Raw genomic sequence first — 16,763 nt, 5'->3', positions numbered from 1 at the left:
ATCAGTTGAAAAAATATATTTCTTTGCTTTCCATTCTGTTCCATTGGTTAATATGTCTATTTTCATGTCAGGACCACACTGTTTTCATTATTGTAGCTTTGTAATATATTTTGAAATCAGGAACGTGATTCCTCCAGGTTTGTTCTTCTTGATTAAAATTACTTTGGTTATTTAGGGTCTTTTGTGGTTCCATAGGAACTTTAGGATTGTTTTATCTATTACTGTAAAATATGTCTTTGGGATTTTGATAAGGATTACATTGAATCTGTAAATTGCTTTGGGTGGTACGGACATTTTAACAATACTAATTCTTCCAATCCATGAACATGGGAAGACTTTCCATTTATTTATGTCTGCTTCAATTCCTTTCATCCGCATTTTATAGTTTTCAGCTTACAAGTTTTTTACCTTATTGGTTAGGTTTATTCTTAAGTATTACTATATTCCTTTTAGTATTATTGTAAATAGGATTGTTTTCTGAATTTCCTTTTTGGATAGTTCATTGTTGATGTAGAGAAATGCAATTGATTTTTGTATATTGATTTTGTATCTTGCTACTTTGCTGAATTTATTTACTAGTTCTAACATATTTAATGTTGTTGCTGAGTCTTTAAGGTTTTTTACATGTAAGACTGTGTCATATGTAAACAGAGATAATTTTATTTTTTCTTTCCAATTTGGATGACTTTTATTTCTTTTTCTTGCATATTTGCTCTGACTAGGAATTCTAGTATTATCTTGAATAGAAGTGAGAGAGAGGGCATCATAGCTTTTTCCAGATCTTACAGGAAAAGCTGTCAGTTTTTCACTGTTGGTACAATGTTAGCTGTGGGCTTTTCATAATGGCCTCTCGTGTTGAGAAGTATTTTTCTACACCTAATTTAGAGGATTTTTATCATGAAAGGGTATTGAATTTTGTCAAATGCTTTTTAACTTCTTTAATTGAAGTATATAGTTGATATACAATATTATATTGGTTTCAAGTCTACAGCATAGTGATTCAAGAGTAATCTATGTTATTAAACTCTCACCCCAACTAGTGTAGTTACTGTTAACATAGAAAGATGTTAAAGAATTACTGCCTATATTCTCTATGCTGTACTTTCATCCCTGTAACTAATTATGATTGAAATTTTGTGCCTCTTTATCCCCTTCACCAGTTTCACCCATCCACCCTGTCAAATGTATTTTTCTACATCTATTAAGATGAGCACATGATTTTGGTCCCTCATTCTGTTACTGTGATGTATTACACTGACTGATTAGCGTATCTTGAACCCTCATTGTTTTTCAGGGTAAATCCTACTTGGCCATGGCCTATGATCACTTTAATGGGTTGTCAAATTCGGTCTGCTAATATGTCACTGAGATCTCTGCGTACATGTTCATCAAGGATATCGACTGGCTTGAAGTTCTTTCCTTGTAGTGTCTTTGGCTGCTAGCCTCATAGAATGAGCGTGGAGGCATTCTCTCTCTTATTTTTCAGAAACATTTGTAAAGGATGGGTATTGGTAAAATTCATTTGTGAAGCCGTCTGGTCCCAAGATTTTCTTTATTGGAAGGCTTTTTGATTACTGATTCCATCTCCTTATTTGTTATTGTTATGTACTTGATACAGTCTATTCTTGATTTAGTCTTTGGTAGGTTGTATATTTCTAGGAATTTATCCATTTCTTCTAAGTTGTTGAATTTATCGGCATATGTTATTATTCATAATAGTTCCTTATGATTTTTTTTTAATTTCCAAAGAAGATGTACAGATGGCCAACATGAAAAGATGCTCAACTTCACTAAGCAATAGGGAAATGCAAATCAAAACCACAATGAGACTCACACCTATCAGCCTGGTTATTACCAAATAACAAAAAAATAGCAAATATTGCTGAGGATACAGAAGAAAGGGAACACTTGTACACTCCTGGTGGGAATATAAATTGGTGTATACACGATGGAAAACAGTATGGAGGTTCCTCAAAAAAATTAAAAATCAAACTACCATACTATCCAGCAATTCTTTGGGGTATTTATCTGAAGAAAATGAAAACACTGATTTAAAGAGATGTATGCAGCTCTATGTTAATTGCAACAGTATTTACAATAGCCAAGATATGGAACCAACCTACATATCCATTGATGGGTAAATGAATAAAAATATATATGGCACATATATTTAGTGGGATATTACTAAGTCATAGAAAGGAAAGAAATCTTACCATTAACAGCAGCATGGATGGATCTAGAGGGTTAAGTTAAATAAGTCAGACAGAGAAAGACAAATATTATATGGTTTCATTTATATGTGGAATCTGTATGTGGAACAAAACAAAACAAATAAACAAGCAAAACAAAACAGAAACAGATTCACAGGCGAGGAAACAAACTTGGTTACCAGAGCTGGGAGGGTTTGGAGGATGGGTGGGACAGGTAAAGGGGACTAAGGGGACAGACTTCCCGTTACAAAATAAAAAAGTAATGGTGATGTATAGGGATTAATAATATTGCAATAACTTTGTTTAGTGATGATTACTAACTAGACTTATTGTGAGGATCACTTCACAATGTGTAAGAATATCAGATCACTACGATGTACACCTGAAACTAATAGGATACTGCAGGCCAATTCTACTTCAATAAAAAATTAAGATAAAATAAATTATAAAATAAAAAAAATGTCAAAGGTTTTAAAACACTTCATTACACTGGATCATAATTCACTGTGAAATAATACTTATTTTCCATTTAAAGTGACAACGATTTTGAAGGCAAATACAGAAATGTACATAGTTGTTAAAAAAAAAAACCTTAGCTCTTTTAATATTGAAAGGACTGGGTTGTCTTAAATAATCAACTACCCAATAAAACAATGTGAAACACAGTAAGTTATTTTGGTAAGACACATTTTTGCTTTCTAGGCTGATTACTTAAAAGATAAAGAGAAATCTTTGTTTACAATTTCTTATTAAAAGCAGATCAATAATCTAAGAAAACTTTGTCCATTTAACAGAGAGAAAACCAAATTCTGATTTTGCTTTAGTGTACTTTTATTATTAAATTTCATTCTTAAAATATATAAATACATCCATTCCAATCTTAGCCCGCTTACCTACATATAAAATTCCTTTTCTCAGATTCCTTTTCTAATAAACCGTCTACAACTTTTTTAGTATCCATTCAGGTTCTGTCCTGTGGGTTTTTTTCCCTACCATCTCAATTTGGAACAACAAGTTATTTTACCTTAGGACAAAATTAGTTTTTTCTTCTCTTAACAGCTGAAAAACCTGTGCTTTATACCTTTCCTTATCCCACCAAAAAACAAAACAAAACAAAAAGAACAAAAAAAAACCCCAATCTACTTTCCTTACCTACTTCTCATATACAGTTGATTCCTCTCACTCTTATTGTTTCCAAGCAGTTTTAATTGATAAGAATTCTTAATCTTTAGAATTAGTACTTCCTTGTGAAAGCCAAAATGTACACGATTTTAGGGCAGCATCCAGTGGATTGGCAAATTCATAAATACATTTCACAATTTCTAGAAGTGTATTTTCCTCATAGTAAATTTTTCAATGTGACACAACACAGGTTTACTGAAAGCCCCGAATATCTTTAGTTCCCTTGCACTAATTGTGTTAACTGTGAAAGAAATGATTGTCCCTGGGGCAGGGGGAAGGATCAGTTAATTGGCACCCCTAAACCAGATTCACAGGAGTCTGGATCTGCAAAGGGAAGGACAGCATGAAACTCTGCCCTTCTCAGCCTGGCACTATGGGCATGGGTTTGGGAGAGCTGGCTCTGGTAAGAATTGTCACCCTTGGCTGGCTTCTCAGGATCCCATCCTCAGGTTCTAGAGAAAGGGGCTTTAAAGTGGAAAGTGCAGCCTTAGTATCTACCAGAGGGCATCCATCTGGCAGGGCTTTCTGTTACTTTTTGTTTTGGTTTCCTCTTGGCTGTTTAAGGGGATGACTGGCAGCAGGTACTGGAGAGCCTCCCGGGGTTCTGCCAACCCTGGCTCTGCCCAGGCGGGGTCCACCTTCGGGGTGAGTGCCTTGGCTGCCTGCGAATGAGACGCTGACTCTGGGCTAGTGTTTTGGTGGTGGACCCCTAGGAGGGGCAGCGGGGAAGCCCAGGTATGGTTTTAGGGTTCTGGTCTTGGAGCTCTTGGAGTTGTGAAGCCACTAACGAGAAGGCTTTGGTTCTGGGCCTTGAGTCTCGGGGTGGGAAGGCGATTCGGACAGAGGATTAGTGGCTGCGAGCACTCAGGCAAGGGAGGAAAGGGGAGCGGGAGGGGCACACTGGTCTTACCGGCTTCTGTTCCAGGTCTTTCACTTTCCTATTAACCTTCGGAAATGAATCTTTCATGAAGTTATTTTTGAATCTTGACTTTTTTCAGAGCCATCTGCGTGCTAATTTAATCCCATTCCAGTTGCTTGACTGGAAAGCCCTGCATTCAAGGGCACTTCATCAGTGAATGATCTTGTCTAACTGGGATCTCCCTCTTACTGGCCATTGAAGTTCTAAGGTTTTTAGTAATATTTTTGTATTTCTGTAGACATCTACAACTTCTGGGAGCACCGTCCTTAGTCATAAATGAGCATGTGTGCCAGAAGGTGGAGCACACAGTCCCTCATACCCGAGAATCCCATTCCTCCAGCTAGGCCTGAGTCTCCCGGACAAATGAATACCTACAAGGATGTGTGTGCCACTGGGCTGGGGATCGTGCTGCGTTCGTGTGCATCACTGAACAGAAACTACTTGAGGTCATCAGCACAGGAGTCTTGTGTTCTAACAGCCTTTAAATGATCGACCAGTTTTACAGCTTTGGCTTCCAAGATTCCATTGACAACATCTGTTTTTCCTTTCACATGATGATTTCTTTACAGTGGGTGGACACCCTACTGTCTCTTAATGGTCTGATTCATGCCTCTACTTGTCAGCCACAGTTGCACTGTCACCACTGCAATATTAAGGGTGGTCTGATGCCTCCAAGGTCCAGAGGGCAGGGCCTCCACTTTCTGCAAACTGATCCCTTGGGGTGTTATTTTTGAAACATCTGAGAAATGTCCTGGGACTATGAGGTCTGAGAAATGAGTGGTGAGTTCACTCCTTACCCTTCTTTAGCAGTTAGAGGACTCCCAAGAGCACAAATGCCAGAAAACCAACCTGACAGGTCCAGAGAAGGGGAACTACTGGCTCATATACCTAAGATGTTCAGAGGAAGGGCTGTCACTGGGCTCTGCTTGGTCCTGGGGCTCAAGTGATGTAACCGGCCTGCTTTTTGTTCTCTCTCTATTCAGTTCTGATGCCACCCGTAATGTGGCTTCATTCTCAAAGAGCTTCTCTGGGCTTCCTGTCTTCCCATTTTCATGTTGAGAAAGGAAGAGACTCCTTTTCAAATTGTTCAAACAAATCCTACCATTAAGCTTCATGATCCACAGGTGGCAAGACTTGGGTCACGTGCCACCTTTAAGCCAATCACTAAGGCTTGTGGGGGCAGGAAATGGGCTGCCCTGACAGCCTTTGGCAAGGTCACATTCTCTAAATCCTGGTACAACAGGTAGAGTCCATGTTCTGGAAACAGGTGGAGTGAGAGGGAGTGAGTGTGCTGCGTGGATGATCATTCCATGTTACCATTAGAAGATGAGCGTTTACTGGTTTGTGAATCAGCACAGACCCCAGGGACTCAGGAACACTGCCTCCACGTGGACGGTGTGACCCATGACAAACCACAGCCTGTGGGGTAAGCGGTCATCAGTGCCATCTGTCGACTGGTCATCATTCAGGAAAGGTGGGCATTTTCCTTAGTCTACTCCTCAGGGGACTGGATTTGGATAAAAGAAAAATAAGTGGTGCAATTCATGATCATAAGCACCTTGCCAAGAGGGTGGATCCTCTCCACTAAGAAGCTGCATATTTTCTGAACACCTTCATGGGTGTGGGAAGGTCTGGAAAGAGCTGAATTGTTTTGCCCACAGAGGGAGGGTTTGGACCTGCCGAGGGATCTGGAGGGAAGGGATGGGGTGGACAAACGGGAAGTACTGTGGGAAAGAGGAGCCAGTGAGACAGATAAGGTCCATGACTTGGTGTTAAAGGTCAAGGGGCACTACTGCTGGCAGTGAGGCCAATGGCATTTGAAGGCCAGGGATGCCCAGTGCTGGCACTGAGGAGGTCAGAATCACTGCTCTGCACACCTGCTGAGCTGTCTGAAATCTCTCAGAGGCTCACCCATCTAACAAACAGTTTGGGCCAAGCACTCTCTCACTTGGTTTTTGGTTTTGTCTGTCTGCGTTTACTTAGACTCATAAGATACCATACAAAAGTAAAATCTGTTGGCAGTCTGGAATAACACACCGTGCTCTTCCAGATGCTTTAGGGATGTGCACACACTGGACTCCGAAAGCCCCGCCTGGAGGGCCTGTGCTACCCGAGGCCCGACCACAGGCTGAGGCTCAGCGAGAGCACACAGCTGCCCAGGCCACGCAGCCGGCTTCTCACCCTGGGCCTCTGCCGCCAGGGCGCCTGGGCTCCAGCCCCTTCGCACACCCAGGCATGTCCCAGACACTACTGCTGTGCGACCAGTCACCCTGGCACTTGCAGGTATGGTATCACAAACATTTTCTCTTGCTCGGTTTTGCAGATCAGGAAGTCGGAAAGGGAGCAGCTGGGCAGCTCCTGTGGGGGCTCTCAGGTGGCCACCGTCAGATGCAGCCAGGGCTGTGGCCGCCTGTGAGCTCAGCTGGGCTGGACGTCCTCGGCGGCCCACTCACCTGGCTGGCAGGTGCTGCTGGCTCTGGCTGGGCTGTCCAGGGTGCACCTGCGGGGGCCTCTCCAGCACGGCAGTTTCAGGGGGCTCGGGCTCCTTACATGGACCGCTGGCTCCCCTCCAGGCAGGTGTGCGAGCGAGCCCGCCAGAAACCCTGGGGCCTTCTCCAACCCTTCCTTGGAGGTCCAGGGTCACTTCCTCTGCAGATGTCAACTGAAGCAGTCCCACGCCCACCCAGGGTCAGGAGGAGGCTCACAGACTCCTCCTCTCAATGTATAAAGACTATCAGGACCGTGTTTTAAACGCACCAAAATTTATAATTAGATAATGAAAAACTACCTAAAACCTATTCAGAGCCAGGCGCTGTGCTAAATCTATTTATATGGATAAATTTATGAAAAATACACACATATTTGCATTTAAAATGAACATAAAACTGCAGATAAAAGTTGCAGGTGTCCTTCCTCCCCTAAGCATCAGTGACATCAGTTTGGAGATCCTCTGGGTCATACCACTGCATCCACAGGCCCACTGGGTACCTGGGGGGACCTGGAGTGGCACCAAGCCAAGCTCCTGTGGTTTGGGCTGTGGAGGCCTTGGTAGCAGAAGAAGGGAGCAGACCCATGGGGGAAGGTGTGGGGAGTGCAGGTGATGAACTGTGTACCCAACCCCTGCTCCCAACTTGCACGAGGAGAAGTGGGAAGTGTCCACAAAGGGGTGGCTTTACATGAAATCAGCTTGTCATTGTGGTGCCCGGCTGCTTGTGCAATCACCATTTTTCACCAAGGCAGGAAAGATGCTGTGGGAAGGCTCTTGCCCCAGCCCACCACTCTGTGTTCAGTGTCTCTGACTTGGTTCCTCCACGCCAACATAAACGTATCATCCCCAAGTCCATGACACCCTGCAGGGCCCGGGACTGGGCCCAAATCTCACCAGTTCAGGCCTGGCAGCAGCGCTTCACTTCTCTAATCCCAAAGCCCTTTCATTAAAGAGAGTCCAGGGGAGCAGGCTCTGCCTGCAAGTGTGGTGGAAATGAGACAAGGGCGCAAACTCGTGGGGCCAGCTAGTCACTGGGGGGAGGAGGTGCGCTGGAAGGGAATGGCACCCCCGATTCTAGGGTTGCCAGGTGGGGTGCAGCAGTGGGCCTGGGAGTGGCGTGGTGGGCTTCCCGTCATTTCACCCTCCGGGTTGGAAGCTGCAAGCCCACAGTTTCACACCTGCTGCTCAGAGCAGGCCCTGCGGGCAGCACAGCCACACCAGCCCTGAGAAGGCTGCCCCTGGGGTGGACAGGAAAGGGAGGAGCCAAAGAGAGCGTGTTCAACTGTCTTCCATTTAGGACTGGCTCCTTCCTGTTCTGGGCATGAAAGCACCCACCATTCCATAGATGGACACTGACACGGTGGGATGTTCCCTGTTCATTCAAGTCCTCAAAAAAAGAAAGTTCACCGTGTGTCAGTCTCATTTATTTTAAATTCTATATTCCTTACATTAAGCTCCGCAGAAGGGTATTTTAAATGGGATCCTAGAAAAGGACTGTATGGTATAAATCAGTAAAGCCCTGGTAGGTCACAAAGTAATGGCATTTATCAGAGAAGCACTGTTCTCACTCGTTTCACTCCTGACCTTGATTTGGCTGGTATTTCCCCATCAGTTACACATACATAGTTTAGTCCTGTCTCCACAGGTGACTAAAGCCTTCTGTGGAAAGGAGATGTAAATCACTGTATTGGCCTCCAGAGAACTTGAGCATCCCAGAAGTCCAATCAGCTCAGCACGCATGGCTGAAATCTGTTACCGGCTGGAGCCCTGCAGGGCGGCTTGGAATGGGCTCCCAGTCCCCTCCCTGCTGTCCAGCCCTGGCTTGCCATCTTCGTTTCAGGGCCACCAGCTGGGTCCTCTCCTCTCCCTTAGCTGATTGACTACCAGGAGCCTGAGCTCCCAGCTCTGCCTGTCAGTCACCCAGCAAGGTGTCAGAACACTCCCCTGCCACGATGGGTCTGGGCTGCGCTCCCTGCCTGCCCTCTAGACAGCACAGTGCAAGCAACTCTTCATAAAGTAGCTGCCTGGGCCTTCTGGGCGCATCCCCGAGACAGTGAACCACACAAGCAGCAGCTGACATTCCTGCTTTATTGGGTGACATGGGAAAGCACATGCACTGTGTCTGTTCACTCAGAAAGCAATTAAAGGAAAGAAAAATGAGAGTCACATCACTATTCCAAGAATTCTAGAGAAGCCTTCTCTGTCTGTCTCCTGGGTCTGGCACACTGAGGGAGCTCCTGCCAGGGTGGTGCCCACCCAAGGCTTTAGGAGCTCACAAGGGGTAGGAGTGCGAGGTGGGCTGTGGGTGGGAGGTGGTCAGGCTGCCCCGTCTGTCACGAGGTCCTCTACGCACTATGGCAGTTGGACTTCGTCAGGGAATTTGTGTTCTTCCAGGGGACAGTGTATATCTCGAAAGTGCAGAGCATTTTCTGTAAAAGGGAAGAGAGGCACGTCAGGTTGGGTGACAGTTATGGAGGACAATGCCCAGCCACAGCCTGCCAGGGAGCGCAGCAAGGGATGCTGGCCCCGGGACACGAAGGGGTCACTGCAGTGGCTCATGGTCACCCCTCCCATTGTTCCAGATCCCGGAGACAGCTTCAAGCCCCCAGCCCCAGCCAGCAGGAGTCCCATCATACCCACATAGCCTTGTGAGGAGCAGCCTGTCCCTCAAAGCCCCAGAGGGTGCAGGGCACCATCCCTAAGTTCCCCCCACTTCCAGTGGGCCAGAGGAAGAACCCAGGGGCTGGGACCTGGGTCTTGGAAACCCCCTAAAAGAGGTGGGGCAGGAGGAGCACAGCTCTTTCCAGGCATCGAGACCTCCTACGATCTAGCCAAGCCCTTTGGGAAAGTCTGGTATTCACTGAGTAGGGTCTACACATACGGGCCTTTAATTCCCTCTAACCTGCTTGGGCGGCTGAGGTTGGGATTAAATGGCCACGTCTCCTGCCCCAGCAAACTCCTGCCACTATTTCCTCTAAGCAACAGGCAATGATCCCAGACACACAGAGCCCCAGCTCCTCAGTCACACACACAAACATCACCCTTCCTCGCCATGCACCCCAACACAGCACACCCCCCAGCACTCACACATGGAGTACCCCCGGCACACCCCTGCCCCCCACCCTGCATGGCTGGGCCCCAGCCCACATCAGGCACATACACTCAGGTGTGGTGGCTCATGGAAGGGACAGCTGGTCAAGTTGGGCTGGGACTTGGTGCACGTGGTTCTGCCGATCTCCACATCCAAGAAGTAGTTCATCCCAGCCACGACCTGTAAATGCCGACAGCAGGGTTTGCTCAGGACACCGGCCGCTTCTGCACACACTCAGTCACCCTCCTGCCATTGGGCCTTACTGCCAGCAGTCACAGGCTGCCAGAGCCGGGACCCAGAGGGCACCTGGCCATCTCCTGAGGCGGCCAAGCCGCTGTGCCCCAGGCCCCCCGCTGTGACTTGATGGAGCAGCTCCAAAAGCTGTCGAGTACGAGAAGCAGGAAAAGAGATGGTGGAAGCCAGGGGTCCAAATTCTGTTATTTAAGTTCAGGAAAAGAAGGCGCAGCTCTGGGAAGCCAGCCAGGGTGTCAGCAAATAAACGGTGCCAGCGCCCGGAGCCAGAGTGAGGGCCAAGCATGGTGATGGCCCTACATGACAGCAATCCGGGGACACTAACCTGCTGACTGTGTGTAAGCTGAGTTCCAGTTCAGTGTTCAGTCTGTACAGAACCTCAATCCCACCAAATAACTCAGGTTTATTTACTCCCTTGCTTAACAGTAGGAAATGGGATGCTTCACGCACACGTGGATGTTTTAGGCTAATAAAAGACTGCCCCTGGAATGCCTACCTTCTAAGTGTTGTTTTTGATGGGATAGTTCTGAAGTGTGTCACACACTTGTGTGTCTTTTATATTTGAGATTACAGAAGTCAGCCCTGTCTTCACAAAGGGTAAAGCACAGATGTGCCTCATCAGACTTGGGGAACAAGGGACGAGTGGCCAGGGCCAGGCACCAGACTCTGCCTGGTGGAACCACAGGGAAGTTCCATTAGCCCTCTGGTGTCAGTTTTCCCACATGGGCCGATGGGCTGTGACACCAAACTAGTGTCACACTTGAGAGGAGCAGACTGGCAAGGACTGGATGAGCAGGTCCCGTCCGAAGGGGACAGCGCTAGCAGACTGCTGCAGGAGGAGAAATGGGTCTGGTCTTGACCCATCATCTTCTGAAGTTTCAAGAGAAGGTGGAAATGAGCCCTAACTGCTGATGCAGTACCACACTCCGCTGCTGAGTGGCTGTGTTCTGCTCTCCAGTGGGACACAGTCCAGCTGGTCTTAACACCAGCCTTCCTTCAAGGGCCAGCAGCCGCTCCCAGCACCCCCTCCCGGCCTGCCTGCTCTTGACTCTGATGACTGTGCTCCTTATCTGGCCAGAATTCCCCAGCAGGCTGGCAGAGGCAGGGCCAGGTGTCGTCCTCTTTGCCCCCGGTGACATGCAACTACCCTCGCTGTCGGAGATGGGGTGGGGATGAGATGTGACGGTCAAGAGGCTACTCCCACAGATGCGACCTGTGCTGGGAAGCGACGCTCCAGGATCTCTAGACAGGTTTGGTCTTTATACAAGACCCTCCGCCCTGGGATGCACTGCACACCAAGGCAGCTCACGGGCTCATCTATGTTTGCTGATGACCTCTGGGTGTTCAGGGAAGCAGCGAGGGTCCCTGCCTCGGGAAGGACGTTTGGAGTGTTGGTCCCAAACGCCATTGCTGGATGAGGCCAGGTTAGTTTAGAGGCACCAGCTGAGAGGCACGGAGGAGAACGCAGCTCTTCTGCATAACATGAGTGTCGTCTTGAGGAGCCAGGAACCATCAGGCCAGCCCTAACTGGGTGACAGTCGGCAGCACAACTGGGTGGACCCTTCAAAAAGGCCAGTCCTGAAACACACAAGGGCTGCCCCAGAGCAGTGGGGCTGCTGGACAGTGACTGCAGTTCGTGACCCAGGAGTGTCCTTGGCTACAAAGGACATCAGTGGGACGACCACGGTCATCTAAGTCTGTACATTAGGTAACTGCCAGTATTGATTCCTGGTTTTCAAAACTATATTGTTATGTAAGAAAATGACCCTGTTTTTAAGAAATATACACTGATGTGTTTCAAAGGTTCAGCAAAGTGCACATAACCCTACACACACGTATGTGGGATCATGCAAATATGACAACATTTTAACATTTGAGGAATGCATGAAGGATCCGCGGTGTTCTATGCAACTGCTCTGTAAATCTGAAGTTGAGTTTAAGAAGTTAAAGGGAAAAGAATGCTTAAAAAACCATTTACTGACAGACTAGAAAGGCAGCCAAGGTTGAGGGTCTGTTTTCCTTCCCCTGCGGACATTGGGTTGACAGCTCGCACCGAGCCTTGTGTCCCGCAGGGCCGCGCGGGGGCACGCGGGCGGGACGCGGACCCTGACCCACAGCCGCGGCCTCCCGGCCGTGCTGGCGCCGCAGGACGCGAAGGCCCAGGCACGCCCGGGAACGCGCTCGCGCAGGGCTGTGGGCGGGGGGGAAGGCCCGGACACCGCCCGGCTGAGGAGCGCGCGCGTCCCGATCCCGGCCCGGCCCCTCCCGGTCTCCCTCTAGGCCACATCCCCGGCCCGGCCCGGCCCCTCCCGGACCCCCGCCAAGCCACGTCCCGATCTCGGAGCATTTCCAGCCCAGGCCGATCGCCCCGGGCCCCGGCCGCACGTACCTGCTTGCGGGCGCGCAGCACCCGCAGGACGCGGCTGTGGTACGCGTCGTTGCTCGCCTGGTTGTACTCGCTGAGCGCGTAGTTCAGCGCCTGCTGCACGCCCGCCTCGCTGACGTCCGCGTCCATCAGGCCGCCCACCAACTGAGAGCGGCCTAACTTCGAGCCGGCGGCGGGGCTCACGGCCAGCGCCAGGGCCAGGGCGGCCAGCAGGAGCAGCGGGGCACGCAGGGCCATGGTCGGCTCGGGGCACGGAGCTCGGAGAGGCGGACGGCAAGGAGAAAAGGAGGCCGCGATCCCCGCCCCACCCGCCTCTGCGCTTTTATTCCCTGCGGTCCGACCCGCCCCTTCCGGCCGCCCCGCCGCTTCCACCAGCCCCGCCCACGTGTCCACCACTCCCCTTTCGGCACCCCGCCCCTCCCGCTCCGGCCCCGCCCCCAGGTTCGCCCCCGCCTCGCCCCGGTCCCGCCCCTGGGCTCGCTCCAGCCCCGCCCCTCTTCCGCGCTCCTGCCCGCGCCGGTCCTTCCGCCGGTCCTTCTCACGCCACAGCCCGGCCCCTCCCAGTCCTGCTCCCCGAGTCTGGGTCTGCACCCTCAGTGCCGGGCCTCGTCCCCGAGTCCTGCACTCTTCTCCAGCCCTGCCTTCCTCCCCGGTCAGGGGCTCTTCCCCTCCCGGTCCCGCCCCTGAGTCCATTCCCGCCCCTTCTCGCTCCGCCGTCACCCCGCCCGTCCCCCGGCCTGTCCCCTCCACCCTGGTCCGCTGCCCCAGGTCCAGCGCCCCACCTCCAGTTCGAGCTCTCTGGAGCGCTGCCAAGCCCAGACCACTTTGTGGTCTCAGGTGTTACCCTCCCTCAGACTGCGAAGCCTGTAGCCCCCGATCTCTCTCCTTTGAAAGGGGGAAAGACGGCCCAGCCTCCGGGGATTGTCAAAGCCCTTGGTTGAAGTCTAGGAATCTGGAGAAGGGGTGGGTTTCAGAGGCGGAGGAAAACCCTGTCGGTGTCCAGTTCTGGGGAACTTCTCTACTATACATAAAGGAATTAAACTTTATTGGGAAGTGATCATCGGATTGCCTTTTTCACAGTTCAATTATGTATTCAGCCAACAAAGCGGTGGAGCGTGAGCGAATGTGCTGTGAGCCACAAACTTGCCATTGTACAATGAATGCGCAATAGAGAGGCGACGTGAACGCATGTGTTTACATTTTCTAGTAGACACGTTAAAAAAAGGAAAAGCAAGTGACAGTAACTAATATTTTTTATTCAACCCAATATATCCAAAATATTTCAACATATACAAGTAATTGTAAATGAGATATTTTACATGGTTTTGTGTGTGTACCAAGTCTTTGAGGTCGTGTGCATATTTTACCTGTAGAGCAGGTGTCGGTTCAGACCGGCCCATCTCAAGCGCCCACGGCCAGGTGTGCTAGTGGCTGTGGCATTACAGCCCAGAGTGAGGGTGTTGGTGGAGGCCGCGGGGAGTGTTCAGCGAACAAGATCAGGGAGTGATGGATGGCCGTGGGAAGTGTAATGGGACGCCTTTTGGAGCCTTTTTTGAGAAGACAGACGTTTAAGCCGAAACCTAAAGGCCAAGGAGACCTGCCCAGACAGGGAATGAGCTTTGGGCAGAGAGAATAGGAGAATAGCAGGGGCAGAGGCCTTGTGGGGGATTGCTGGACAACCCTGTCCAGGAAAGGGATTTGATCTGGAAGCTCACTCTGGCAGCTGTGTGGACAGTTCACTGTGGGTGGGGGTCAAAGGTGGAGGGTGCAGGTGCTGGGTGGGAGGAGACAGTGAAGGGAGGCGGGCCTCTGAGGGAGCGAATGGCCCAGGGCGTGGGTTGCTCTCGCTTCCCCCTTAGACAGCCACGTGATGCCTGTGGTCTTCTGTGCACCCCTTGGAAAACTGTCTTGGTTTTCAAAAAATCTACTTAAATAAAACATCATTTACATACAACAAAACATCCCATTTTATGGGTCCAGACTGAGGAATTTCAGCAAATGTGCACATGAGCATAAGCTGTCCATCGAGATTCAGAGCAGTTCCTTCACTCCAGAAGGCTTTCTCACGCCTGTGTGCGGTCAGGCCCGGTGCCCACCCCGGCTCCTGGCAATGTCCCTGCCCACCCCGGTTTTCACTTGTCCTTGAACTTCCCACAAACTAAATGAACAAACCAGAAACTCTAGAGACAGAGAGATCTCTGAAACAAAAGCTTTTATTGAGCCAGAAAAAGGACTGAGCCCCAGGGCAGGCAGTTTCTGCTTCACCAGCAGCAAGGCCAGTTAACAAAAGCAACTCGTCCACCAGACTGAAGAAACAGGCACGTTTATGAAGGGGTCTGAAGAAAACAAAGTTCGCCAAATTCAACTGGCTACAGATAAGGAAGGTGGGCTAACCTGAAGGAAGGTGGGGAAGGTCCTGGGATGGGTGGTGAGTCAGCGGAGGAGGCTTGTGCATGGGTCGTTGATGCCGGTCAGACACTGGTCATGCGCAAAAGAGATGCGGTGGTTCTGGGAACCTTCTAGGCGGGTGTTGAAGTGACTTCATCCAAGAATGTGGAGTTTCTGGTTACTATGGCTCATGGCTATTGGCTGATTGCCTTCCCTTATCTCTCTCCCTCATTCTCTGACCCTTAAGTCACTTAATTTAGGACGTTTCAGATTTTTACTTATCAGAATCACATGGTGTGGGTACATGTGTGTCTGGTTTCTTTCACTCAGCATCATTTTTGAGTTTCCCCAGTCGTTGCCTTGACCTAGTTGTTGTTCTCTTTCTGTGCGGACTGAGAGGACAGGGGCAGCCGGGTGCTGTGTGGGCCACAGAGCCCCTGGCTCAGGACCTTGCAGGTCTGGGCCTGAATATGGCTGTGGGAGTAGAGAGGACGGGAGGCTGTTCCAAGCAGATAGCGGCTGCACTTCTTCTCTTATTCTTAAGCTCCGTGCCTGAAGGGGCAGACCTTCCAGAAATATCTGGAGGCCTCTGGGTCCTTGAAGTGCACCCAGCAGGACTTTTGGGAGTGATGAGGGGCGACTGCCCGTCACTGTGCACTCAGACCCTCTGTGGTCTTGGGGCTGGAGCAGCAGGAGTCTGGCCTGCCAGAATGGCATTAATAATGAACTCACTGTTAGGGTGTGAGAGCCTGTTGCCCAAGGCCTACTTACAACTGAAGAAGCAGAAAAACACTTTCCTTCACTTCTAGGTTATTTGGCTGGTCTAATAATTAAATTGACCTAAGTCAGATTAACAGGAGAAAAATGAATTTAATTTTGTATGTGTGGGAGGAGCCCCGTGAGAATATGAAACTCAAAGGTAGTTGGGCAGTTGAGGGCTACATGCCATCCTGAACTAAGGAAAGGGGAAGGGGCTGGGGCATCAGAGGGGAGAAGGACACCCCAGGACATAGGAGGAGCAGGTGCTCCGTAATCAGGGGTTTGCCCTGCCTGCAAGCAGGTCTCTCAGATGGAGAAGGCATCTCTGGCAATAGCTCTCTTTCTGGTACAGGCCCCTGTCTAATTTATTATTAAGGAGAAAGTACAGGCCCCCGTCTAAATTACTGGAGGCAGTTGAGGAGGTAAAAAGCTTTTCCCGAGTCAGCTGGGTCTTGATTGCCTACAGCTCAAAATAATCTACATGCCAATGTGATACATTCTGGGGTGTCCTCTGTTCCCCCTCTCTCCCCCTCACCCTCTAACCCAGTTGGGGTTCTCTAGAAGAATCATGGGACCCCACTAGATACACCCAAGTATAACAGGGGTGGTGTTTGCAGCCTGATAAGAAAGAGGTGGTCTTCAATGCATTCTTAAACACAAAAGGGGCAGGTATGCAGAGCAAGAAAAGACGGGGCTCTGCCTGGCCAGATGTTTCTGAGCAGACTTGTCCATGAAGGGTGGGAATTGTTTCTCATGGTGTTTTCCCCGCCCACACTGGACAGCTGGGGATCCAGTCTTACAAGGATAAGCTGAAATGTAAGGGATCCTCCCAACTGTTGTCATCAGGAGGGAGGTGCAGGGCACCCAGATAGCTGGAGCACGGTGGTAGGTGCAAGTGTATTGTGGGGAGTGGCCTCAATGAGGACACACGCTGCTGTCCACCAATTACACCGCCTGCTACCATCCTGTCAGGTGTGTCCTCTGCTGCATGGAGGAGGCAGACATCTTGGTACAGAGACATCTCTAATCCCAACATAAGGTGCCCACGGAAGCTACTAGACCAACCTGCAGTGTGGTCTGGTAAGTGG

General features: G+C 49.6%; 1 protein-coding gene across 1 annotated transcript; it reads right to left on the bottom strand.

Annotated features, from left to right (window-relative positions):
- Nucleotides 1-8,868: 8,868 nt before the first annotated feature.
- LOC108387634 (cystatin-C-like) lies at nt 8,869-12,837 on the bottom strand. The gene is made up of 3 exons (XM_017645962.3): nt 12,532-12,837; nt 9,960-10,070; nt 8,869-9,228 (listed from the first exon to the last, which is right to left on the bottom strand). Exons 1-3 carry the CDS (start codon nt 12,763-12,765, stop codon nt 9,145-9,147), a joined length of 429 nt encoding a protein of 142 aa, XP_017501451.2. The 5' UTR covers nt 12,766-12,837; the 3' UTR covers nt 8,869-9,144.
- Nucleotides 12,838-16,763: the final 3,926 nt, after the last annotated feature.

The sequence above is a fragment of the Manis javanica genome, chromosome 15, assembly GCF_040802235.1.
Source record: "Manis javanica isolate MJ-LG chromosome 15, MJ_LKY, whole genome shotgun sequence".
NCBI lineage: Eukaryota > Metazoa > Chordata > Mammalia > Pholidota > Manidae > Manis > Manis javanica.
The sequence above is the reverse complement of the archived record's forward strand: the minus strand, read 5'-3'. Positions and strand labels throughout refer to the sequence as shown.

What these genes read in the sequence shown, in the direction of transcription:
- LOC108387634 (XM_017645962.3), bottom strand. Translation starts at nt 12,765, where the DNA reads ATGGCCCTGCGTGCCCCGCTGCTCCTGCTGGCCGCCCTGGCCCTGGCG. An exon ending in TGCTGCGCGCCCGCAAGCAG is followed by an intron (nt 10,071 to 12,531) that starts GTACGTGCGGCC and finishes CGGCATTTACAG; the next exon opens with GTCGTGGCTGGGATGAACTA. An exon ending in ATGAGCCACCACACCTGAGT is followed by an intron (nt 9,229 to 9,959) that starts GTATGTGCCTGA and finishes TCCCTTTTACAG; the next exon opens with AAAATGCTCTGCACTTTCGA.